The sequence below is a fragment of the Chiroxiphia lanceolata genome, chromosome 1 (assembly GCF_009829145.1).
Source record: "Chiroxiphia lanceolata isolate bChiLan1 chromosome 1, bChiLan1.pri, whole genome shotgun sequence".
Lineage (NCBI taxonomy): Eukaryota > Metazoa > Chordata > Aves > Passeriformes > Pipridae > Chiroxiphia > Chiroxiphia lanceolata.
In genome coordinates, this window is record NC_045637.1 from 21,371,775 (window position 1) to 21,398,029 (window position 26,255).

The window sequence follows — 26,255 nt, forward strand, 5'->3', positions numbered from 1 at the left end:
TGACAATATATTAAGTTGTCTTAAAGAGGCCTGATCACTTAGAAAAATCTACCAGGACTGAAATAGTTCTGTTTTTATTTCCCTACTCAAAGTTGTTCATCATACCAAACAGTGTTTTTTGTTTGTTTGTTTGTTTGTTTTAAAGTACCTTTTATTTTCTTCCTCTGCAACTCTTACTGTCACCATGTGGTACTGAAGTGATGAAAGCTCTTGTGGTGGGGCCCTGCCTGATATTTTGACTTTAAAGTGTACAAATAACTTTTTAAGGCTATGAAGGTGCAGCTTCAGGAAAAATCCAAGAGAATGTTCTGAATATTGTGTGTGGGATTCTGAGTGTTACTTGCTGAGTACAGAAAGACTTGCATTCTTCTGGAGACAGGCAGTATGTGAACATTGTATTTTACATCTCTGGTTAAATCCTTTGTTTGGATTGCTTAGCTGCAGTGATTTTACTGTGTGTTCTTTAAGGACGTAGCTGACATTTAAAAATGTAGTCTAAAGTTGCAGCGAAAAATGAAAAATAGCTTTCCTTATATTATGATAGAAATCAATCTCTGTGGTGGCAGAAATTGTTTTAATACTTAAAAACGTGCTAGATGTACTGTTATTTGATCAAAGCTGCAAAATGTCAGATTAGATATTAGCACCTGTAAATACTGTTTCTGTTCAACAGCAAGTAAGTTTTTGAGGGGAAAATTATTTGCATCTTGCTATATATGATTTCTATTTACAGTGCACTTTTCATGTTAAATTGCCTGAGACGATCTTGCAGATGCAGATGATATAACTGTTAGTTTCCTGACATGCAGGGAGAAAGATGAGCATACATTAATGGAACTATTCTAAAATCTTAAAGCAGTAAGAAGGTTCTGCTTATGCCTTATGTCTTGTCTGTTGGTCAGCTGTTGCTGACATGATGGAATTACTCAAGAAGGTTGAGTATTCCTACAGGATAACTGGCAAGGTAGGGCTGTTGCTGGTGCAGGGAATTGAGTATAGTGAACATGTACTATAGAAGTCTGTAGTGTCTTAAGAAAAATAATTCTTGGGACAGCCTGCCTGTTTTAAAACAGAAGATTTTTATTCTTAGAAATTGAGTAGAAGCACAAATTGTAAACCAGTATTTTGCTTATGTGGATTTAAGCAATTGTTTAAATAGGGTACAGTTATTATAAATATACTGAAGTCCAGTTTTTCTGTCACATACTTAGTACTTTAAAATGGAGTTTCTCCGCAACTCTTGCATTTTTGAGCCTAACTTGGTTTTATAAAGCAAGATCTGATGAAAGGATGGGTCCTGAGCTAAACTTGTCTGGAAATAGAAATGTACTTTGAAAGAAGTAATATCTTGTGATGAATAAAAGTGTCATGTGGGAAATCTGAGCTGCTGCAGTCCTGACCTAGAGCTTCTTCAGTTGCTTAGTGTGAGCATAGTTCCCTTCTATTCTGATTAGTTTGTAGAATGAAAAAAATCCATACTTGACTTGGACAAACTGACTTTGTTTCCTTGCAAGAGTTTTTGGATTAATTTCAATAAGAATATTTAAAGAATGTGTGTCTTGATACAGGAACTATCATCACGAACCTTTTTGTCTAAAAGCGTTGCAAAGATAGTGGATTTCCCCAACGATCTCTGTGATCAAAATACGTGTTGCTTCTAACTTGGTCCTTTGAAATAGTTTAACTGCCTTTAATGAGAATTTTTCAAAGCATAGTCTGTTGAGGCATTTGTATTGGAGATTGTTTTACCACAGAAAGGTCTTAGTAGAAATGTTGACCTTCCTTAATGTGAGAATTGATTAAATCATCTCTGCCTGTACCTCCTCCTCCAGTGCACCATCAGTTGAAATGATTGCATTGTGTTGTTAAAATAAAGCTTTTTCCTTCAGAGGGTCAATGCTACAGTACCCTGCAATTGTGCAGGTAGAAAGGCTTAGATTGCTGCAGGAAATGTTTTTGTGAAATTATTTAGAGTTTTTATTTGCACAGACGTATTCTCCATACAGAGTATACAAACACATCTTTCTGCCTTGTTCTTGTTTTCCTGCTGGTTTAGTTTTGTGACTGGTGTTCATGTGAATGCTGGTGCCAGCACAAGGAAGGGGAGGAGAGGGGGTGAAACCAGCAGCCCAGCAGGGACATGGAGCTAAAGAACAACTCCTTTTTCACTCGGTGATGTTCTGCATCACATTCAAGTCCTCATGGATCTTTTAAGTTTATTGGTGGTATTCAGTAGTTTTGCTGTTACAGCAACTGCATATGAGATGTTTGGGGTGTGAGATCGTTTTTACTTTTTTTTTCTTTCCCTAGATGAGTTTAGTACTTTCAGCATTGTCATTTATATCCTGCTCTGCTCCCTCCCCTTAAAGGTTGACAGCAGCCTTTTTTCGACAATGTTAGATCTCTTTTGACCTGTGCTTGTTGCAGATAGACCTACTCTCTTGAGGCTGATGTTACTCATGGATTCACTGAGTATTCAAGTCTTAGCTTTCTGTGCATATTCCTTTCCTATTATGTCATTATTATTTTTATCAGTATAAAAGGTTTATGATGGTGTTTTTCAAATTGAAAGATGTCTATTTCTTTAGTATTGCTCAGGTCTTGTGACACAAGGCTCAGATAAGGAAGCTTTAAATGTTGCTCATAGATTATTTTAGTAGCCATCTCCAATAAAGCACTACTTTTTTTGATGTCCACTTTTCTTATAGTCAGTGCAGTGAATTTAAAGGCAGGTTTTCCTATTCTAGAATTATAACTCATGGGAGAAATGTTAGTGGGAAACTGCTCAGGATTCCTGTGGGAAGCTGTTAGGTGATACACTTAAGACATGAAACTACAGGAATGTTTAACTTGTCGTATATGATGCAGCAGATCCCTGCTGGCTTTGTAAAACCGTATGGTAAGCTGTGGAGTGTGTGCCATTCATCTTCAGGGTTCATTCCATAGTCTCCCACAGTAGTAAACTCTTGTGGGGTACTTTTCACACAGATTGCATATGAAGTGTGTTTTTTCTCTTTTCCTTTTGTGGGCTTTCTTCCTAAACCTTATCTGGCTATGTACTCTTGGCCTGTGTGAAGTAGTTGTGGCTGGAAATTGGGAGTGTGAAATTGCCTACTTACAAACCAGCAGCTTGGCTTGGATAGCAAAAGGCAATTCCAAGCACGTTCACTTCCTTCCTGCTGTCTTTTCACTGTGGTCCTTTCTTCTCGGGCATGGAAGTTATTTCTATCAGTATAAATCACCTTGTTTCTCAAGCAGACATACATTTTTTTTTTCCTATGTTTTCCCTCAGAACAAATGCTTTAAACACTTGATAATGTTAAGATTTGACTGTTTGTACCTCTAATTGGTATTCTTTCTCATGCTCAGGGTTTGCAAGTAGCTGAAGTCGGTTGTCCATAATAGTCTGTGTGTAGAAAGTGAAATGAAGCAAGTGAAAATAAAGGGTTTAAAGACGTGGATTCAAATAGAGGAAAGCAGTGCTGTTGTGCATGTCTTTTTGTTAGGTTTAGAAAGGTGTTGCTGATTTATGCTAGGATGAATATGATACCAAAGCTGAGATGGTTTTTCTTAATTTGGAAGACCCTGCATAATTTTTACAGGGTTCATCTAGACTTTGTATCTTGATATAATGTGAATACTCTGAATACAACTGGAAACTCTCTGGGGTCTTTTTCAGATTGTTTGTGTCATTTGGGAACAAAGGAGCTCAAACTTAAACTGAAGTGCCTACCTGATATTACAAGAGAATCTTTGCTGCCTGTAGAGGATCTTTAGGGTCTTTTCTAAGTGAATTAGAAATTACCTTAGAAATTACCTCTGTTGCTTTCCACTTTTGGACACTATCCTCTAAGCAGGAGTGGTCTGTGGATTGGCACTTTTTTTTGTGTTCTCTTCCATTTGGTGAGGTACCATGAAAGTGAGATGGAAGTACTTTTGGAAACATTCTTTACCTTCTGGTAAAGGTAATGTTTTACATAACCCTATAAATAGTGATGTTTCTCTGGATTGTTTCTTCTACTAGCCTGAATTTGTTGTTCATCATTTGTTGATGCTGGCTTTTGTGCATCTGTTTTCCTGTCTTTTCTGTTTTGGGGAACTTACTGTCATATTTTTGTCTCTAATATCCCACATACTTGGATTTCCTAGAAAATGATAATCCTGTCTGCTCTGGGATACTGTATTTAAGCTTATACAAGGAAATTCAAGTTTATCTACAGTTAATGCTCATTGCATCATCTGCTTATTTTGTGTGTGAAGTTGTAAATGATTGTAACAAGGCAGGAGTAGAGTTTTTTGATAGTGGCTTGCAAAACACACAGAAATGTAATCAGACGTTGGTTCTTTGGCAAGGGTAAAACTCCAAAGCAAAAACCCTCCAGAACAAAAACCTGATTTGAAGCTGAACACTATCCAGTTCTTACACAGGCTCCCAGCACCAAGTAGTATTTATATCAAGCTTCATTGAATGTGGTAAATTGTCTCCCTAATGTCATAAATATGCTGTATAAGTGGTTGTCATGTCCTGTGGAATATGTCGTCAAATAACAACTTCATTTCTTTTTGTTTCAGATTGAGGGAAGTTTCAGAGAAGCTGAACAAATATAATTTAAACAGGTAAGGCAAGTCACATGCTGCTGTAAATCATTTAGGAAAGTACAGTTTCTCTAACAGCAACATGAAGCAGGTGATTGTATTGTAGATGTAGCCTTAGAAATCCTCAGTACTACTAATATTGAAGTCCTATTAATACTGAAGTCCAGAAATGCTTCAGATAACACAGGAAGAAAATGGGAGGTTTTCAGTTATGATAAAATATATTATTAAATATCCTCCTTATGAAATGACTCCTTACTTTAAAGTATAAACCTGTTTTTCTATTGCTGATCACATTAAACGAAAACATCACCTTTTAAGGTTTTTCTCCCCTGCATTTTGTGTGGTTAATGATCAAAAATATTTTATAGTTGCTTCAACTAATGCACGTTTAGTCATTCTTGAATGTTTTTCAATTTTTTTAAAATGTTATACATTCTCACTTTTTATTTTCAGCCACCCTCCTTTGAATGTATTGGAACAGGCCACTATTAAACAGTGTGTGGTGGGACCAAATCACGCTGCATTTCTTCTTGAGGTAAATTACTGAAATCTCAGATAATAAACTTGAAACTATACAGTTAAAATTAGTTCTTTTAACATTAAATTGATCAATATTCTTCAGTAACTGAAGACTTGTGTTTGTATTTTTTTTTGTAACTTGTCTTACATTTCAATTTTGAGTGCTTGCTTTTCTTGTTCTAAATACAGGATGGCAGAGTCTGCAGGATTGGTTTTTCAGTCCAGCCAGACAGATTGGAATTGGGTAAACCTGAGAATAGTGATGGGTAAGAAATGCTTTTCTTTTAAAACATTCTTTTGAACTTGATAAGCAGCTTGGCTGCTTTTTTGGTTTTGTTTTTATTTGTTTGTTTTCAAAGTAGATTGCTTTAGGAATGGATACTTTGAGTAGAGACACAATGGTTATTGGTGATGCAGCCAAACAGCCTAGCTTGACAAACTGGCATAGGAAGAAATAGTAGATGTGATTCTAAAAGAAATGAGACAGGGTCTCTTTAACTTCAAGAAACAAATTCCTCCAAAAATAATCCTTATGAAAGAAGCTCTGTTAAATTATTAAGCTTCGTGTAGAATCCACTCTAAAAGTGGTCCCATCTGGCAAGGCTCACTTTCTAGACCTGTGGTCTTCAGTCCAGGTAAGTCCCCCTTAGTAGGACTATTGAATGATTCATATTTGAATGTAAACCATTAAATACCGAAGTAGGGTACTCAGGGTCAGGTTTATGGATAGAACACCTGATTACAATTTATACATATATGCTAACAGAAGACTTAGCACAATTGCTACCTCAAATCACTAATTAGCTTAATATGTATTTGCAACTGTGCTATTATGGATTGCCCATGTGCATAAGGTCTGTTAGGCATGCTTTCCACTTTCTTTTTCCAGTGTACCTCTTAATATACAGTTAGATTAGTTTGGAATATTCCCCAAGGGTGTTGCTTAAGCTGGTATGTTACCAGATTAAGTCCCTGAGAATTTCAACCTGGGATTCCAGGTTTTGTTCTTAACCCATTTGGGATTGTTTTGTGACTGATTTACCATCTTTTACTTTCAGTTCAAAGTTGAGCAGTGGCTCAGGGGCAGGAAGGACATCCAGGCCAGGCAGATCTAGTGACTCCCCATGGTTTCTGTCTGGTTCTGAAACTCTGGGCAGACTGGCAGGCAACACCCTTGGGTAAGTTTTGATAGGATTGAGGCTGCAATCTGTTTGTTCCATATTTGAGTATATGTGTATACACATATATAAATTGTATGCAGTATGTATAAGGGAACGTATAATTACAGCAGTTGTGTAGGTAGGGTATAATAAAAAAATACTTAATCAACTTGTTTAAAATAACAGACATTTAAGTGACCCTTCAGCATCTAGGATACAGAGAGTTTTCTTATATGTGTGAAGAATAACTTGGTTTTGGCTGTGTTGTCTTTTTTTTAATGTTTTTTTAGTTCTTTGATTTTTGAAAAGCAGATTTTTAGAGGGACACTATCAATTTAAACTGTGGTAGGCTAGAAGCATAAAGAAAATGAGTGCATTTATGCAGGAAGGACCTTCATTATCTTTGTGTGCTCCACTGCATTGTGCCCTCCTTCCCCTAGTCATGACTGGTGTTTTGATAGCTGGAGTCCTATCATAGTGATAGGAAGGGAACATTTGAAAAAGATTGTTGCTCAGAACCTTTAAAATTGTACTATATGCTAAATGTACAGATTCAGTTTTCTTACCGTTAGCTTTAAAATTGATGGTGTCCCTTTTTATAGAAGTGTAAATTAATCTTCGTTACATAATCACAGTGATCGCTTTGTTTTTGTAAGATGTGTCGAACTGTGCTGCTTCCTAAGGTTACTAACTATAGCAAGGAGAACTGTGTTTACAAGCTGTGGTTTCTGCATGTGAATGATTTAAGAGGGAGGAACTATAGCTTTTCCCTGATAGCAAATTTGTTGTTTATATTACCAAATAAACAAATTTCATTTGGGCCTTATTTGCATGAAAAATAACCCCCATTATGTCCCCAAACTTTTTGTGCAAACATTGTGCATTTGAACGTAAAAATCCATGTGTTAAACGTTAAAGGCAAACTGGTATTGTCACGTTTAAAAACTTATTGTGGGAAGTGTGGGACATTTTTTGCCTTGTTATTTTAGCTGAGTACAACCAGTTAAAACTGTTTGAACCTATGTGCTTAGGAGACCAACCCTGAAGAGTTCGTATGTCTTCCCTTGCATGTTTCAGAACTAGGTAGTTGAAAGTCACTGAACTAGTGGAAAAGCAGTAGGCCCTATAACTAGTCTGTTAAATAAAGGGAATAATTAACTTAATAAATTGAGTCTGAAAACATTCAAACTGTAGAGCCCTTAGATTAGATAACTGGATTTGGAAAATTGCTAGCATGCTGCTGGACAGTAGAGAGATGTGGTAAACTAGCAGGCAAACAGAAATGAGCTGAAAGATTTCCATTCTATATTAATATTTATTTTAGGTTTAGACAAGTTTATTAGAACAAGACCAAGTTAGGACACACTGGGAATATTTTCATTATTATATGAATAGAGATGGTTTTAACTGTTAGATGTCTAAACTATGTCATTGTTAGTTTATAACTTCAAGTAGAAAATGCATCTGTAGTAAGTATTAATATCTAATATGGAACATTTTCTTTAAACTCACACCTCCCTGCTGAGAGTTGAATTAAGAATTCCTTTGTAGGTAGAATCTGATTTCTCCTCAGCCCCATTCTTTTCCCATCAGCTGCCTTCCCACCTCTAGAACAGATTAACTGGCTCATTTTATTTAAAATGTCACATTCCTCTTGATTTTTGAGGGTTTTTTCCGTTTTCAGTAGTATCTTTTTTTTAGAATTCTCTTTCTAACTCATGAGATAAGACTTTTCCTAAAGCCATCGTTGAATTGCTTTTTGTCTTGTCATTGTGTGGTCCCTGGCTAGAATCCTGAAAATGTGGATGTGTCTGACAGGGTCTTGTCTTAGGCAGACACTCGAGTTACTCTGTGGTTGCATGGTCTTACCAGGAGGAAAAAGAAAACCCAACCAAACAAGAGAAGGGTGTTAGTAATCAACTTAAGCCATAAAATGTAAGACAAGTATTCTTACCTAATTAGCTTTTAATAGCTAGATGTGATAGACTTTTAACATAAGTTTATTAGATACTATTTCAGAGAACATACCTTTTTCACATCTAATTTGAAATGTTTTTCTTGAAAGGAGATTGAGATTTAAAGTGATTGGTAGCAGGAAAGTTCTGCTGATACTGATTATTAAATAGCAATAACACCATATGCAGTATCCTTTAAAGTAGATTGCAAGATAAAGTTAACCTTAAAGAACAAACTAGAGGCTCTTGCCTTTCATTGCAGCAGAGTATCTTAAGTCCAAACCAGATTCAGTTTACACAGTTCTGTGGTGATAATTAAGATTAGTGGATAATTGTAATGATGGTGAGTAGTCTATTTCTATGAATCAGGACCTTTTTACTCCCTGGTTTTGATACTGATTCATACAAATGAAAAAGCTGTTCAGTCAGTTCAGGCATGTTTTTGCAATGTAGAGAGTTGATGTTGATTTCTGAAATAGGAGTAGATACAAAGTAGAATATCTCTTGAAAACCATCCGTGAGGATCAGAGAACTATCTAGTGTAAGATTTCTTTTGCAGTAAAGAAGATTGCTTGATTTTTCCAGTGAAATCTTAATGAATTTCTTAATGTAAATCAAGTATCAGAATCTTTAGAAGACCCATCAGAGTGACCTGCTGTCAGAGCCACTGACCATGAAGCTGCTGCATGTGTGCTTTTATAGCAGGAAGTTGACAACTGAGTGTTAGATGTTACACTACTGCTACTGTTGCTTTTAAAAAATCTGGGAATTGATCCATGTATGTATTTATGTATGTATACACCCACACAACTATATGAGTAAGAAAGAGTGCAACTTCCTGTTGCAGTCCTGTTTTTTTATTACTTCTACGTATTTCAGAAGTTTATTAATTGCATGGTGCTCTTGTTCATACTGGTTTTGAGAGATACTTTTTGTCTATGAAGTCAAGCTGCAGTGTTTTTCAGAGGCTGTTTACAAGTTATTACTGATAAACCTAAAGACTTCTTCAAGTAGTCCCCAAAGTATGCTGCTGTATTAATAAGATAAATAATCCAAATCTTGTAGAAGTCGCTGGAGTTCAGGGGTTGGTGGAAGCGGAGGAGGATCTTCTGGTAGATCATCTGCTGGAGCTCGAGATTCTCGAAGGCAGACCCGAGTTATACGCACAGGACGTGATAGAGGATCTGGACTGCTGGGGAGTCAACCACAACCAGTGATTCCAGCATCAGTCATTCCAGAGGAACTCATTTCACAGGTACATGAACTAGAAACTGCTTGTTGCCGAAAGCTTGGATAGCTTCTCACAGCATATGTACAGGAATGTGTTGTAGTAGTGCACTTCCTCCAAGGAGTGATGGCATATAATTGAAGAGGTTGACTTTCTCTAGATGAATTGGTTTTATTCTTAAATATGTAGTGGGAGTGATAGACTTTTGGATTCTAGAATTTTCATTTCCCAGACTTCCCCTAGATAAGGTGTATATTTAATCTAGATGAGGAAGACCATGTCCAGTTGCAGATGGGAGATTTAGTGAGAAAGTAAAAGCATTAAGTTTCTCGAAGGAGTGTAACAGAGGGGGCAGGTTGACTTCTTTTTTTCTCGTTGGATAGAAGTGATCTATTTTAGATTTAAATAGAAGACATTAAACATATTTAATCTCTTTAAAATACTAATAATTTTTCTTCCTAGACACCTCTGCTTAATTTTTTATAAATGTAACTGATGAATATTGGATATAAATTTCTCCACTTTTGCCTCTTAATGCACTAAAGCCTGAAGAAGCTGATGACTTTGCATTGTGTGGTTAAATGGAGTCTGTTAAAATATTTTTCTCCATATTTGAAGAAAACGAGATATTCAAAATATGTGACTAGTTAATGCATTTTAACTATTAGTTTAAAACTAGTTTCTGGTCTACATTTGAAATACAGACGTTAGTTGCTAGGCCTGAGATAATCAGCTTTGCTTCCCTTGCTGTGGTGTTTTGCTTGTCCTTTTTTTTTTTTAATAGTGTACTTTGTCTGCCTTTAAAACAGGAAGTGTTTAAAACATTTTTGAGTTAACTCTAAAGCAGGTCAATGGGAAAGATCTTTACAGATGGTCTATATAGCATACATTTTAGGGGGTCTCAAATATCTGTAAACTTCTGGCATAGAATGTTATGACAAAAAGTTTACCTTTGTGTGCTGTTAGAATGTCCTTTTTTTTTTTTGCTTGTCAGCTGACAATTTTAGTTGGTACCTCATTTTTACTGTGTTACGAAAATACTCAGTACTCGTTCCTTATGTTCTTCACACAGTTTGCAATCTTGCAGAACTCTCATCTTCTCTGACATTCAGTAGAGGGTAATCTGGAAAAACAAAGTGCCCTGAGTCCTAGGCTTAGTGGAATAGACCAGAATTCTCTGGGGTTCTCTGTTTAACATTTGGAACATTTGCATTTTGTTAGTAAAATCTTAAATGTTGCAGAAACTGCTGAAGATAAACCTTTAGAAGCAGAATGATGAGAAAAATAGAGGCAGTAAGTAAAAGTGTAAAAGACAGGGATTGAGGTGTAGTTTTGGAACAAAAACTGCAGTCTGATTGCAAACTCTGTTGATTGTCACACTAAGTTTAAATACTCTTGGGTTTCAGAGTGTTCTATATGTTTCTGTAGATTTCGCTTGTCCTTTAACTACAGCATTAAGCATTCCAAGAAGTAGATTCTAAGATTCTATTAAGAAATTCAGCACCAAAGTTGGAATTCAGTAGCCTAACTGAAACTGAGAGAAGGCTGCATATCTAGTACAAAATACTGTGAAAAATTTATATGATCCTTTGTCTGTACGTACTGTGATTGACTTTTGGGTTTTACTGGACTTCTTTTAGAACTAAGCATTCTTTTCTCGTGAATGGTGGTTGATGAACTGAGAATGACCAGTAACCAATGATACTCTGCTCTTACAGGCACAAGTCGTTTTACAAGGAAAGTCCAGAAGTATTATTATTCGGGAACTCCAGCGAACAAATCTTGATGTAAACCTTGCTGTAAATAATTTATTGAGTCGTGATGATGAAGATGGGGATGATGGGGATGACACAGCAAGTGAATCATATCTTCCTGGAGGTTTGTATCCTGCAACTTTTGATTAAAAAAAAGCTGATGTGTTCTTATTTTTCTGTATTTAAATACTGACAGCGAGCTGTGTGCTGTGCAAGAGATGCAGCGAAGACAATTCTTGCTTATAGAAGCAAAGTGTAAAGATGCACGAAACAAAAGATGCATTGGAATGTCTTGAGGGATTAGGTTAGCCATTGAAGAATAACTGTTGATACTGTTTGTGGTGCATTAAAGTTATTTTTTGTTTTAGGATCTCAGGCTTTGTAACATCAGCATTACTTAAGTCTGTTTTGCTGCTCAACGATATCCTGAGACTGCTGTGTGGCTTGCTCATAAAAACTAATTCTAAAACCTTCTAGTGACTTGCATGTTTTTTTCCTACTAACATATATTCTTAATATTTTTCAAGTTCTTAGAGCAAAAATTATACAGCTTTTTTAAAATCAAAATGCCTCAATTGAGGGCAAAACAGTGTACAGCGGTTACAGTTAGACTGAGAATTTATTCTTCATCTCAAGTTCCCCTTATAAAAGCTGTAGTATTCTGGCTATACCAGCAAAATGCTTTAATTGAAGTGCAGCTATTTTTGAAATACTGTCTGTCCCACACAATAGCTTTTTATAAAAGACTTCAAATCTTCTTTTGCATTGGCTAACTAATTTAGGCAACCTTTGTCTGCTCAGTAAACAGATTTGGAAACATAGCAGCCAAATCTAATATTCGTCTTAGGTGCACGGCATGAAAAGAGCACATCTAAACTCTGACTACATAGTAGCTTTTCTTTCTTTGTGTCAAAATGACGTTTTGATATTTTTCTAATAAATGTTTTTTGGTTTTTTTTCTGCTCATCTGGTTCACCAGGAGGGTTCATGGGCTTCCTTCATCTTTATCTTGTCAATCATGTGATTAGACAAAAGGTTTTTTTAATTTCTGCAACAAAGGCTTTGTGTTTCATTTTACCTCTTCTAGTTTTAGTTGCATCTGTCAAGCATCTTTATTTTGCTGTAGAACCAAGAATATTCTGGTGGAAGGGTGAAAAATCTTTAATCTGAGTCTTGTTTTTTAGCTTAATAGCATTAGACAGATGCACTGGAGGAAGTAAATTCTCTAAAGTCTTTCTGAGTATTCAGTGCAGGAGTTCTTAGTTTTAAGCATGCCCAAATGCATTTCTCTGGAACTGGCCTTCAGAAGATAAATCAGAGTTAGGAACTTCTGCTGTAAATTATTACTTTTAACCATACTAACCAGCTTTCTACAGCATTAACTGTTCTCTTGGTACCTCTTGTGATCATAAGGATCAGTTAATAGGGACCGTCCGACAACCTGTGACTGGTAACCTTTATTTGAAGATGCCTCCATTACAGTCTGTGAGTCCTGTGTGCTTGAGAGAGGTTCAAGTAATATGCAGAATTTCACTGTCCTCACTAGATGTCCAGAAAACAATTTTGTCCTTGGCTTAATTTTTAAAGCTTCTTCCCTGTTTAGATTAAAATTTCCTATAAGGGATTGCAACCTCCTAATATTAGGGGTTTTTTCTCCCATTTTCTTTTATTCCACATAGAAATTGCGCTAGTTCTTTCCCAGTTTTTGTGGGAGAAGATCTGGAAATGACAACCGAAATGAAACTTGATGTGTTTTAGCTCGTCTTCAAAGATGTAATTCATGATTTGTCGAATGTGCCATGCCTTCTCTCTCCGTCTTAAGTTTTACGGGACAAAATCAGTCTGTTGCACAGAAATGAATTTAAATCTGAGGAGAAGGAGTCTTGCTGAACACTAGTCGGTGCTGTCATGACTCTACTGTTGGTACATTACATAGTAAAAATTACCAGTCCTTGCATTTGTCACATGATCATGCAAGCTAATTTTCAGGAAAACCTGATGGCCAGGGAAACTTGCATATAGCTCTTTTTGAAAGTGTTTTGCTCTAGAAACTTTGCACTCTTCCTGCTTTCACTTCTCATCTTGCCTCTGGATGCCCTTTTGGAACTATAACATTAAATTTCATAAAGGAAAACTGTAGATAACTGATAAATGCTATATGTGGTCAATTGTTAGACTTTTTTTAGGATTCTGAAAGATAGAGAATCTTTTTTTTTTTTAAATTGTCAAATTATACTTTAAAGCTTTTTGATTTCATTCATTCCAAGCACAAAAAAGGCAAGTGACAAGAGAGCTTTTGCCTCGGGATTTTGAGGCTCTTGCATTTTGATTAAAAGCATATGCTAATTTTTTCTTTCTCCCTTCTGCATGTCTGATGTTTTGTGACCCTTAAATTTAGGGGTTACTCTCTAAGCCTTTCAAGACAGAAAAAGTTTTTTTAAAGTGCTAAGAGTAAGTTACATTTGATTTAAAAAAAGATAATAAAATAATTAAAAAGCTAAGATATTTTCCAAGTATGTGAAATTAATAAATTCTTGTTTAATACATCACAATTCCATTAATATATCAGTTGTGATAATTCCAGTTAGTATTGTGAAGGTTATGCATCTGAATTTTTTTGACGTAATAAAAAACGTCTCAATTCTTCCTAAATTCTTCAAAATTTCTTAACTGAAGAGCAGAACTTTAACTTTTCTGTACATATTGCCATCAACGAGTGTCTCTTAAATATTTATTTTTGGACCCTAGTGTACTTTGATTTTTGGCTTCTCTAATCTAGTCCTGTTTCTTTTGTTTTATGATAGTTAGCAGAGAGGAACGTGGGTTCATTTGATTCATAACAAATACATAAGGAAAATAATCAAGGTAAAAGCTACATAGAACGTGATTGTCTAGCATAGAAAAGATTTGAGGGCCTCTAGATTAATTTTCCAGCTCATCTCAAGTTGTATTAGAGCCTTCTTCTGGGCTTTATGTTCTGTTAATTTTCTGAATCGAGATTCTGTAGAAGTTAAAATGTTCTGTTGTTTGTATAGTTCGATGTGTGCGTGTTTGCTCAGTAACTTTTGCACGATACAGTGGGTTCTCGCTAGTGGGACTTGTGAAACGTGGGTTTGAGAACATCCAGGCTGCTCTGGAGAGAAGAGACATGGGCTGGTATCACAGCAGGACTGACTGTGCTGGCTTGCAGTGAGGGGTCATGGGAACTGGAGCATAGCGTAGGATCGGTGCAATGGTTTGCCTTGGGGGGAAGCAATTAGATAATGGGGTTGGGTTTTTTGTGGTTTTGTTGTTGTGGTTTGGTTTTCTTTGTTGTTGGGTTGGTTTTTTTGTTTTTGTTTTTTTTCTGGACTTCAAGTTGGGTAATATTTTGAATAAATACTATTAAATGAATTCTGGAGTTCTGTTTTAGTCTGGTTTCCTAGGAAACCAAAATACATGTTTCTCTCCCTTCACTGTCACAGTTTTGCCAATTGAATCCAAACTTGAAAGAGGAGGAGGTACTGAACACATTGAATTGTTGAATATTTCATAAAAATATGCAGCTGAGAAGGGGGGAGAGAACTTACGATTGCCCCCTTAAGGGAAAAGGTTTAAAGTGAGCTCAGCTTGAGATGAGAGCTGATCTAAGCAATGCCTTCAGTTAATAAATTCAATGATAATGCTACACATGGAGCTATTGAAAACAAAAATTTTCTTAGTACTCAAATTACTGCTTATGTGTATACTGAAACTTAGGGTTTTTTAATTGGTGGGGGTTTGGTATTTTTCTTGTTTTGTTTCTTTCTTCTGAACTGGATATCCTTTTCCTTCCAATTTTCTGTAGTATTTACTGGTGAATCCTGGGTATTTCCTTACCTAAATAGGTTGATCAGAATTATCACATCTAAATGTGAAGAGTGCAGTCTAATTTTGGTCTAACGCAGCATAAGAGATGAATGATATAATCCCATGGGATTTATTTGAAGACCAGGAAAATAAAGTCATAGAGAATGTCTTTCCCCCCCCCCCCATGATTCTTAAACTGGATGTAGCCTTGCAATATCTGTGTTTTCACAGCGCTAAAAAATTTCCAGTGATGTTTGAAGGGGAGTGGATTTGACTCCTATCCCTACTGGTTTTAGCACCTTTCTTTGTTGGTATAGAAAATGGAAGAAGGGGGTTCTCTTTCAGAAATACTGTAAGAAAATTAAAATCTGATTTGAAGCTGAAATAAGAGGGTAAGAAAAGGCTTCGTTTCCTTACTCATCTTAATGCATACTTTGCAAAAAAACATGTTTTGGTTCTTAAGTCTGATGGCTTGAACTTTTACTTTCCTTTTTGGAAACACAGCTAAACTCAAGATACTTGACATGGTGGAAAGTGAGTGTACGTGTGTGTGTCACAAGGTAGTGTGTGTTTTCTGTCAAGAGGATTTCCTGCTCAGCTTGCCTTAAAAAAACCAATATTGTCCATTTTGAACGAGGGTGCAGAGTTCTTTTCTGTACTGACCAATTCTTTTTCTACAAAGAGATCAAAGTTCTTTGCAGTTTTTTCCTGCATAGTGACCAAAAAAAAGTCAGAACGAATTACTAGACTATAGAGAGGTTGGAACATTCCTAGGAAGAGATGGTCATGGTGTGGGATGAGGGAAAAGGGAGCAGCATGTCAATCTTGAGAGATACAACAGAATCTCAGCTGTGTTTCCAGCTCTTGAAGTCTGTTAGGTACAAGTTGACACTCTGAAGGTGAAGTGTACTGCAGCTTTAATGCTGTGGAAAGTCAGTGAAAAGTATCAGGCTGGGTTAGGATACTCTGAGTGATCTGAATTGTTTTAGTAAGACAGAGCCTGTTTGCCAAATGTGAATTTTTTTCCTAGGATTTCCAAGCAGTCTGTCAAGGATGACTTCCTAAAATGTACTATGTGAACCACAGAGTCCCAAATGGTGTGCTTTTAGAAGCACAGTCTACACTTGAGTGGATTACTTAATTAATGCAAGAAGAATTCATGTGGGTCTTGCTTTGAAATCCACAGCGCTCATTACTTACAGTGCTGTTTTTCTGGGGACAGCTGGTTGTACTTGGTATGTGTTACGTTTCCTGGAGATGAGAGTTTAGATATATAAGGATAAATGATCTGCTATGCAGGGATGTGAAAGTCTTACATGAATTAATACTAGCTCTAAGTACGGACTTTTGACTCCTTTTCAGTTTTTAGATATCTTCTACTTTGTGTGGTTTTCTCCCTCCCCTCCTTTTATTCCAGACACTGAGCAAAACACCCATAATAATCAGTTCCTACTGTTATGAGTGCTGTTATTTGACTTCAGACTTTGTTTTCTAGCCACTATTTTGTTTTATGCTTGGGATGAGAAAGAGGCTGAGAACTGGATGTGCTGAAATTCTATGTGCTCCTTCCACGTTTCCTGAAGGGAGTGTGTGTGTGCAGCCTCATGTTAGCTTCACGGATGGTTTAAGCAGATGGTCCTGCTGCCAGAAGGTGCTATCCTGCCATTCCCTCACACGGTGGTGAGGTTTGTCAGCCTGTAGGGGCCAGTGAAACCTAATTTGGGGAACCTGATTTTTACTAGTCAGAGTTGCCTGAATGTTTGAGAAGGGACAAAACTATCTTCTTTGGCAGCAGTAGGGTATGGTCAGCTTTGCTGCATATGGTGAGGCACTGCCTCTGGGGCTCTGACTACCCAGTTAAGTCAGTCTGAAGATCCCTTCCCACCTTACTTCTATACTCTTTTAACTTCTGTTTCAAGCCAGGTGAATGTGCTAGTTGTAGATTTAGAAATCCCACCTTGCCCCAAGGAGGTGCCTGCCACAGGGATGAAGGAGGGAAGTAGGACTGTCCTTTCTGTAGCAGCAAGATGGTAGTCAGGTAGTCAGGTTCAGTTGTCTTGTCAGTCCATATTGCTGGACTTCAATAAGTTACATGAATTTCCAGTAACCTCTTTTGTGTTTGGATAGTAGCTTTAGTAAGTAGAAGGAGATTGTTTTACACTTTAATGATTTTTATTACTTCAGGGAAACTCAAGTTTTCTAACATAGAAACTAGGGCAGTTGTGGAACTTTTGGTTTGGGGTTTTTTTTTGGGTTTTTTTTTTTTTTGTTTGTTTGTTTGGTTGGTTTTTTTTGTTTTGTTTTGTTTTGTTTTTTTTTTTTTTTTTTTAAATGCATTGTATTAAAACATTGTGCTTTTTCCAGATAACTTGTTGTTCTTAATGTAGCTACCATTTAAAGCTTTGTACTGAGACCTGCAAGCTACTAGCTTATGAATTAAACAAGTATGTCATTCTCTGAAGGAAGCGTTCCATGGAGAAACGCTCAAAGACGTGGCTGTGTGAAGGGTGGCTCTCTCCCCTCATTCTAGGTCATCTTTGGAGTTCTACATTACATGCATGAGTGTGTGTGCACATGTATGTATATGTATCCATCTTATCCTGGGGCTTTGTTCTTTCACGTGATAGGCAAAAATCTGAATTTCTGGGATACGGAAAAATATCTTTTGGGCAAGTCTTGTTTGGGAAATGTGGTTAGATAAGTGACAGAGCAGTTCTTGTAGGGAAAATGGTTTTGTTCTTCACTAGTTCGCCAAGCTGATTGCAAATGCAGTTGCATAGGAGGCACATGAGTTTGCACTGGTGAATCTGAAGAGCAGAAATTCAATTAATAGACAGGATATTTTTTTTGTTTTGATATTTGTTTAGTTGATGGTCTCTCTAGCTGATGTTTTAAGTAGCTGATTATTCACTTAAGACCCTTGTCTCCTCTTATAGAGGATCTTATGTCTCTTCTGGATGCTGACATACATTCTGCTCACCCAAGTGTCATTATTGATGCTGATGCTATGTTTTCAGAAGATATTAGTTACTTTGGTTATCCATCCTTTCGACGCTCATCACTTTCCAGGCTAGGCTCATCCAGAGGTAATTTTGCACCTTTTTTCTTTGTAATAAGTAGTTTGCTGTGGAAAAAGCTAGTGATAGTACACACTCGTGGTTTAGATTCTGATTTAATGCAAAAGTAGACTATGATATGTTGTCAAATATAGAGTAGACAAATAAGACTGTTAGTCATCAAAATTATTAATGAATTCTGACTATTAGCAGGTAAGTTCTGCAAGAACCTTGGTAGTCAATTATTTTAAATCTAATTGTTGATCGTTGGTGTTGCAAAGTGTTATAAAATTTTGCATGTTAAGTTTATTTTAAACGGTAGTGTATGTACCTACTAATACATAGGTTGCATTAAAAATATTTAATTTGGCTCAAAAATGAGTAACAATTGATGACATGCAGCATTCTTAATATTTTTTTTTTCCCTTCTTTCTTTCTTTTGGATTGCTCTTTGTACACTATTCTTCACGTTTCCTTAGTTGTTCCATGACAGAAGTTACCTTTATGGAGTGAGGAACTTTAGATACTAAAGAGGGAGAAGAAATCTAAATTTTATTGTTTGGAAGGATATTTATAGTTGGATAAGGAGAACTATTGGCAGCTGATAATAAAAACTCCTTGAGCAGTGTTAGGGCATTTTTTTTTTAAGCATATTACACTTAAAACATTTATAACAGACCACGCAGCAATTTCCTATCTTTTTTGAAGCTGTTGTGCAATGCCTAGAGTATTTCCAAACTGTTAATCCAACCTCTGCTGTGATTGTTTGTTTAGTACAGCTTTGTTACCTTTCATGAACATGTTTTAGTGTATTAATTGCTGAACATGTAAGCTCCTGTTTCAAAATTATTAATCAGGGGTCAGTGTGATGTTTGCTAGAAAATAAGTACAGTACTTTATGGAATGCATCTGTAAGACAAGCTGTTGTGTTTGGCTTATGTAAAAACTTTCCCATTTGTCTAATACAGCAAAAGACCCAAGACTTGGTGTAATTCATTGAAACTGATATAATAATGCAGTCATCTCATATACGTAATTCCAGTTGATTTTTGTGAGCCTAAGTGAGGTACTTCATAGGTTAAATGCATTTATGTGCATGTGCGAATATTCAGCATCTGACGTAACTCCTTCTAAATTACTCCTTTTTTTTCCTTTCCTAAGGTTATTCTATATAAGACGTTACCACGAATTTTATAATCCTTATTTTCCATGCATAGTTGACTCTTGGAAAGTTAGTTTGATTCCTTGATTTAAAAAATTTTTCTGCATGAGCGAACTGCAGAGTACTGGCTTTAGACAGTTTGTAGGCCAATTGGAGGGGAAGCATTTTGGTAAGGAACATTTTCCTATGAGGATCTTTTTAAAAACTTGTCTGAATCTTGAAAAGTTTTCCTTTGATCTACTCAAAGCAGATACACTTTAATTTATTAAATCCACTCCTATGGAATATTGCTTTAAACAAAAGTGGTTGGATTATCAAACATGTATATGAGAGCTTTTTTTAATGCTTGCTTTCTTTAACCTTTTCAAATTACTGTTTTTCTGGGAAAGTAGTTATGAAACTCTCTAATAAATACTCTTTTTTGGTTTGCATAAAGATATCTGACAGTCTGTATAGACTTAAGGGGTTTTTTTGTAGTTGTTACCAGAGGCATTGATAAAACAGTACTACGAAACTGCATATTGTACTAGAAAACTTTGAATGGCAATGTTAAGTGCATTTGGCCTCTTATGATGTAATTGAAAATGCTCTAGCAATTTTTTATAGTGCACAAAACTGTAAGACTTTAGCTTATTTCATGTTTAGTAATTCTAAAGTACGTGTGCTTGAAAGATTTAATATATTGAATGTTGCATGTCAGGACTATATTTTTAATCTGTGTGAGTAGATTTAACTGCTGTTAGTTGCATCCTGAAGGGTCTTTACTAGAGAGTGGCTTACTTTTATCCCACTGGTGTGACCCAATTGCATACCAGTTCTCCTTCTTCCCTTAGAGAGAGACTCTGAGCTGTTGCGTGAACGTGAGTCCGTTTTACGTTTGCGTGAACGAAGGTGGCTTGATGGAGCCTCATTTGATAATGAAAGAGGCTCTACAAGTAAGGAAGGGGAGCCAAACCTGGACAAGAAGAATACACCTGTTCAAAGTCCTGTTTCTTTAGGAGAAGACTTGCAGTGGTGGCCAGATAAGGTATGAATTTTTTTAATCTTTTATTTGCATGCTCTGCAGTAGATCTGTTTGTTTTTTCCAAATAAATACTGTGTTTCCTTTTTGACTGTCACATCTCAGTTTATGTGAGATAACGTAATAAAGCATATTCTTTATTGTGGACTTAGTTAAACTATACATAATTACACCCTTAGAAGCTACATTTCTGTTATTACTGTTTTAACTTTCTCCTCTGTGTTTTCAAGATGCTGTTGGTGATCATAAGGTTTGTGTTTTTTCTTTTTTCTTCTTTTACTTACCTAGACACTCAAAGCATTTAATAGATAGGAAGCTCATGGAACAATTTAAACTATCCTTCATCAAGGAAACCTTTTTTTCATAAGGATTATTATTCCTAGAGATACTTTTCAGTTCGTGTGAATTGGGCTTTTAAATGACAACTGTGAAAGTTGACATTTATTTGCAGTTGTGTTTTGAGTTGATCAATAACTTGTGTTGGTTGCTCTGTCAAAGTCTCCTTTGCTTTGATTAGCTGGTTTTCTTTGTAACCTTAATTTGATTTTCAAGGCAAGAAGTAATTCCCACGTGAGGTAAAAGTAACAGGAACACCAGCTCTATGTTGCTAATTGGGTATCTGTAGTCATTGTCTTTGTGGATTACTTAAATACTTAGGGAAATGACTTTTAGAAAAACTCAAGCGAAAAAAACCGCAAAGCAACCAAACCAACTAAAAAACTTCCTAAGAATGGAAGTTGTAATCTGTGTTAATAAGATTATATTTGTCTGTCTGCAATAGCTGTGAGGTTGCTGTTTTGATCTGTAATGCTTCTTTTTCTGTGTCTGTTCATTTCAGAGTAAATCTAGATAGAGAGATTGAAGAGGGAGGTGAATATAGAGACTTATTTCTGCTTAGAGCAGCATGCCTTTAGCTGCTATCATCTTCATTTGGGCATTTAAACTGAGACATGAAGAGACCTAAAAAGAACATTTGTCTAATAGTTGCTTTCTCTACTAGACGTTTTATGTCCAAAGTGTTTTATTGTTTGTTAGCGTGGTTGTTGGTTTGGTTTTGTTTGGTTTTGTTTGTTTGTTTGTTTCATCCAGTAACACTGAACTTATTTGTCAGTGAAAATTAGTCCCCCTTGCTTAGAATGAGAGAATCTAGCTTGGGTAGAGATATTTCAGGGGTTTAACATCAAAGAATAAATGTAGTTTAGACTTGTAACATTCACTCACTCACAGAACTGCTTCTCAGATACCTCTTTGCACATGCACTCATATAAACCCTAGCTTCCAGATAAATGAAGATGTCTTACTGCGAAGGCCTTCCATCTTTATCCAAAAGTAGTTAAACCTTTCATCCTGTCTTTCAACTGAACATTCATAAGATGGTTCTGCATCTTTCTTGCTATAGCCCCACTATGAAGTTTTGGTGGTGGTATTTTCCAACAGAAATTCTTCAAGGTGAAAATCCTGAGGGAGATGGTCTAGCGGAGAGGCCGGTTCAAACGTTTCTTCTGTTTTGAAAAATGGAAGGAGGTCTTGAAATGTTAAAGACAGTAAGCTAGGGGGCAAGTCAAAGCACATGAGAAATTGCTACAAGAGAACCAGGCTTGTTTGCAAATATTTTTTCTTCATTTTTCATTACCTTTTATATTTGAGACAGAACTGTAGTAGTTTGTGATGAGGATGGTTAGCTTTTGTTTGTGGGAGGTGAAGTACCACCCTGAGAGGAATGGATGAAACTTTTGGAAAGCTGATAGTGTTCCCAAATTTATCAGTTTCACCCACAATCTGAGACTGGTGTATAAACATGTTGCACAGGTACTGAGTTTTCTCCCACCAGGCATCAACTGCTCCAGAACCCAAGTCAATGACTACATTCTTCTGAGACCTCAAATCCTGTTGGACTGTTGTACTATTGGTCTGCACTGCTGTGTAGCATTGTGTATCAGAGGCACTGTAGTATGACAAGTATAGCTGTTTTTTCCCTGCTAGACTGTAGTTAGGTGCAAGCCAAGCCTTTGGTTTGTTTGAGTAGCTATGTTCTGTTTACCTGTTGAGATATTAAGATTTTGTCAGCAATCTGCATCATCTTCAGGTATGTAATTTTTCTGGTCTGAAATCAGAATTTATAGTTAAACACATGAGTCTCAGGTTACAGAAGCAGAACTGTCATTTTATTTGGGTGTCTCTGGACAGTTGAATGGTCTCATGGAGGTAAATGTAGCATTGGTCCTGGAATATTTTGACCACAACCACTAATATTTTGATGGAAGAGAGAGAAAAATTTTGAGTGGCAGGTCTCTCTACTGTTCAGCTTCTGGTACAAAACTGTTTGTTTATAAAAAGTTTTAAAATATGTTAGCAAGATTAAAAGTGATAAAGATAATGAGAGTGTCTTGGAGCAAAAATTAATTACTTTCCATACTTAACTCAGGCATTAGGCCAAATAACTTTGGAAGGTTCTTCTGTGCTGATGAAGTAGAGATGCATCTCATCAGATTAGAGTAGGTTCTGATGGCAGTTCTTTCTCAGAATATGCAGTGTTTATGCCATGGTATCTATTAATCATGACATGGATTAACATTCGTGTTACTTCTGTGCTGTGTCGGTAGATGCCCTCTAGAGCAAAATAGTTCTCTAATGATTTAACTAATTCTGGAGCCTGTTATCAGGGTGTAAAAGAGAATTGCTTGTGATTGCTTCTCTCTTTTACTGCTGCTGCCTTTCTCTTTTTCCACAAATATTGGTAAAGAGCTGTACTGAATCCTCTGTTATTCAAGGACATTCACACCTTTTGAAATGTGCACTTCTGGGTATGAAAATAGTAGAAAAAGTGTCAATCCTGTTAAACTTCTGTAGTGGAAAGAAAAGTCTGCTAATTTAGGGGACAGATAAATGTGCTGGATGATGGGACTTTCTTAATGGCTGACAGAGTTCAGCTTCCTCTCAGATGGGGGAAGTACTTAAATGTGAGTTATACTGTAATCTGAGAGAGGCAGTTAAAGATATTGATCTGGGAGATAAATATTCCTTTCTGTAGTGGTTATCATGTACCTGTCTTTCAGATTTGTAGCTATAGAACATAGCATTTAATTTTTTTTTTGTTTGTTTTGTTTTTTTGGTAAAGCTGGATTCTCCCATAAGTGGAAGGAAACTTTTAGTTGTTACTGGTATAGAACTCAGAAAGACCATGTTTGTCCTGTAGCTGCACTTGCTGAGGAACAACAGAACATTACAAATGTTTCTCAGGAAGCAGAATGAGATGTTTTGTGAAATCACTTGAATTCTCTGTAGTTTAAGACCCATTTCAATGCAAGGGGGAACAGGAATTTGGCGGAAGTGAGATTGTAACATTGTGTCATTGCTGCAACATTGATATAAAACCCAATCTAAGAGGGAGGAAAACACGTCTGTGAGATCCAAGTAAGGCACAGGATTAAACAAGTGAACAAAGTGGTGCTATCGAAGTAGTAGAAAGATGCAATCCATGTGAGTTTTGATAAAATGTTAAAAAGGAGAACAGGGTGAGAGGGAGATTAACCAGTAATTAGAAGCTTTTCGGCGTATCAGGTTATAATGATGCATTAATGTCACATGTAGCATACTAATTTTTTTTTTTAAAACTTGATCTTCTTTGCAGTTACTTACCTTCAGAAGTGAAAGCTAAGCGCTGTTTAATTGATGAGACAGTGAATTTGATAATTAATTTCTTGGGTAACTGGAAGATACCTTCCTGAGTATACTTAGCAATGGAATAATGGAATTATGTTGCTCCTTTGTTAATTTCAAAAAGCCAGAATTTTAAGCAGAAACTTTTTTTTAGTGTCACAAGTCAAAGAGATCTTCTAATCTTTAATTTTATGAGCAGTGTTTTATTCTTAAAATACCATGGAAGCTTTTAGTAAACAGTCCAAGTTAATTGCCAGGTATATGCTATTGTTAAACTTCTGGGAAATAATATCTATTTCTTTCTTACCTCACTCTGTCAGAAACAACGGTGCCTTTGTGTGTGTGAGGACTGCTGAGCTTCAGACAAGCTGGATATATCTTTATTTTCAGGTTCAACATTCATGGATGCTCTAAAAAAAAATCAACAATTCCAAGTTTATTTTTCGGCATTTATATGTTTTTCTATATGTATTTATACTATTGCTGTCTTAGGCTTTGTATTTCTGTGTTTGTAGGATGGAACAAAGTTTATTTGTATTGGAGCTCTGTATTCTGAGCTTGTTGCTGTTAGCAGTAAAGGAGAACTCTATCAATGGAAGTGGAGTGAATCAGAGCCGTACAGAAATGCACAGGTACTGTACAGCTTTAAATGCTTACCTTCAGGTTGATTTATATGCTTTGAATATCTAAAATATTTCTTTGTTTCCAAAGAATCCTTCGCTGCATCATCCACGAGCCATGTTCTTGGGGTTAACCAACGAAAAGATAGTGCTCCTTTCTGCAAATAGTATTAGAGCAACTGTTGCCACGGAAAATAACAAGGTATGAGAAGTCTGCCGGTTGCTGAATTTGGCAAAGCTGGTTTCTTTCAGTTACTTCCAGTATATTGTAGAGAAGTTGATTTCTCAGCTTCATCTGTAGTAGAAAGTGTTTAATTCATGTATTCATTTATTTCTTTTTCCTCCCCAACTGGTGTTTTGTAAAAATGCAAAAAGTTAAAAAAGCCCACCAAAACCAAAAAAAAAAACCAAACTGGCAGATTTACAGCTGAAACAATGAAAAGATACTTGGTTTACCTAATTATCTAAAACATTTGACTTTTTGCTGTTACTGTAGAAACTGACACTGTTTTGAGAATAGAGAAACTTGTTCTGCATAGGTTTACTAGAAAAACTAAGGGCATTGAAGCTTTCAGTGATGTAAAGTAAGTTATCTAAATGTGCTTTTCTGCCCAATTAAGAGTGAACTTGAAACTTATTTGCTAAAGACACCAACACATCCATATCCTTTATGACAGCTTTCTCTTTTTTTTTTTTTTTTAACCTTTTCGTTAATGTTGAAGACTGGAAAGAGAGAGTGAAAAAATCCTGAAAAGCTCTTTTTTGGGGAAGGAAAAGATGGTAGGGGAAAAATTTCCAAAGGAAATAATACTTTTTTACTGTGTGGGTTTTTTTTTTTCCCTTTCAAAACCAGTAAAAAATTAAAGGTGCAATTGAGGTGCAACTTGTCTTTTTTTTCCTCCACCTTCTCTGTTCCTTTCTTCCCTTCTCCCTTAGGTTGCTACATGGGTAGATGAAACTTTAAGCTCCGTAGCTTCTAAGTTAGAACACACTGCACAGACATACTCGGAGCTTCAGGGAGAACGGATTGTTTCTTTACACTGTTGTGCTCTTTATACGTGTGCTCAACTAGAGAACAACTTGTATTGGTGGTAAGTAAATACCGTGTTTGTGTGCAACGGTGTAGATACCCTGGATGTCTTCATGTCTTTGGTTCTGAGAAGCATTGAGAAACTACTGAACCATCATTGCTCTGAGTTCTGTAACTCTGCACTTGAGCTTAGGTTCCCTTTTTAAAGTATATTTATTCTCTTTTTTAATGCCTATAGCTTTTGGATCCAATTATAACATCTTTAACAGAATAAGGTCATTCTTTTAGGAGATGTATGTAAATGCTTTAGCATTCAGATGTATCAATACTAATGGGGTCAGAGAATAACCTTCTCTATCTATGCCTTTCGGGCCTTTTCAGATTATAAATGTGGGACAAACTTACATATGAAGTCGATGTTCTTCTGTCCGGCTCTTAGAAAATCTCATCTGTTAGTTTGTAGTCCATATCTTAAAGAAGAGAGAGATAACATCAGATGCTCCCTCTGGAGTTTGTTGTTAAAATATAACACTTCTAAACAAAACATGAAATGCTGGTTAAAATATTTTAACAAGCAATTTGATAATTAAGAAGCCTATATTAAAAAACAAACAAACAAAACCAAGCAAAAAAACCCCACCCTCAAAAATAATACTCCCTAAA

General features: G+C 36.2%; 1 protein-coding gene across 13 annotated transcripts in view; it reads left to right on the forward strand.

Moving 5' to 3' along the window:
- The window catches only part of UBR5 (ubiquitin protein ligase E3 component n-recognin 5), an 85,634-nt gene that overhangs the window by 13,675 nt on the left and 45,704 nt on the right, over positions 1-26,255 (forward strand). For 8 of the 13 annotated variants that reach the window (XM_032709498.1, XM_032709430.1, XM_032709439.1 and 5 more), the window contains exons 2-12: positions 4,573-4,617; positions 5,053-5,134; positions 5,308-5,384; positions 6,177-6,296; positions 9,299-9,488; positions 11,180-11,339; positions 17,980-18,129; positions 20,077-20,288; positions 24,458-24,574; positions 24,654-24,764; positions 25,499-25,653. In XM_032709498.1, coding sequence (XP_032565389.1) covers positions 4,573-4,617; positions 5,053-5,134; positions 5,308-5,384; positions 6,177-6,296; positions 9,299-9,488; positions 11,180-11,339; positions 17,980-18,129; positions 20,077-20,288; positions 24,458-24,574; positions 24,654-24,764; positions 25,499-25,653 — 1,419 coding nt within the window. The remainder of the gene's footprint in view (positions 1-4,572; positions 4,618-5,052; positions 5,135-5,307; positions 5,385-6,176; positions 6,297-9,298; positions 9,489-11,179; positions 11,340-17,979; positions 18,130-20,076; positions 20,289-24,457; positions 24,575-24,653; positions 24,765-25,498; positions 25,654-26,255) is intronic. The other 5 variants (XM_032709458.1, XM_032709492.1, XM_032709517.1 and 2 more) reach the window with 4 other exon arrangements.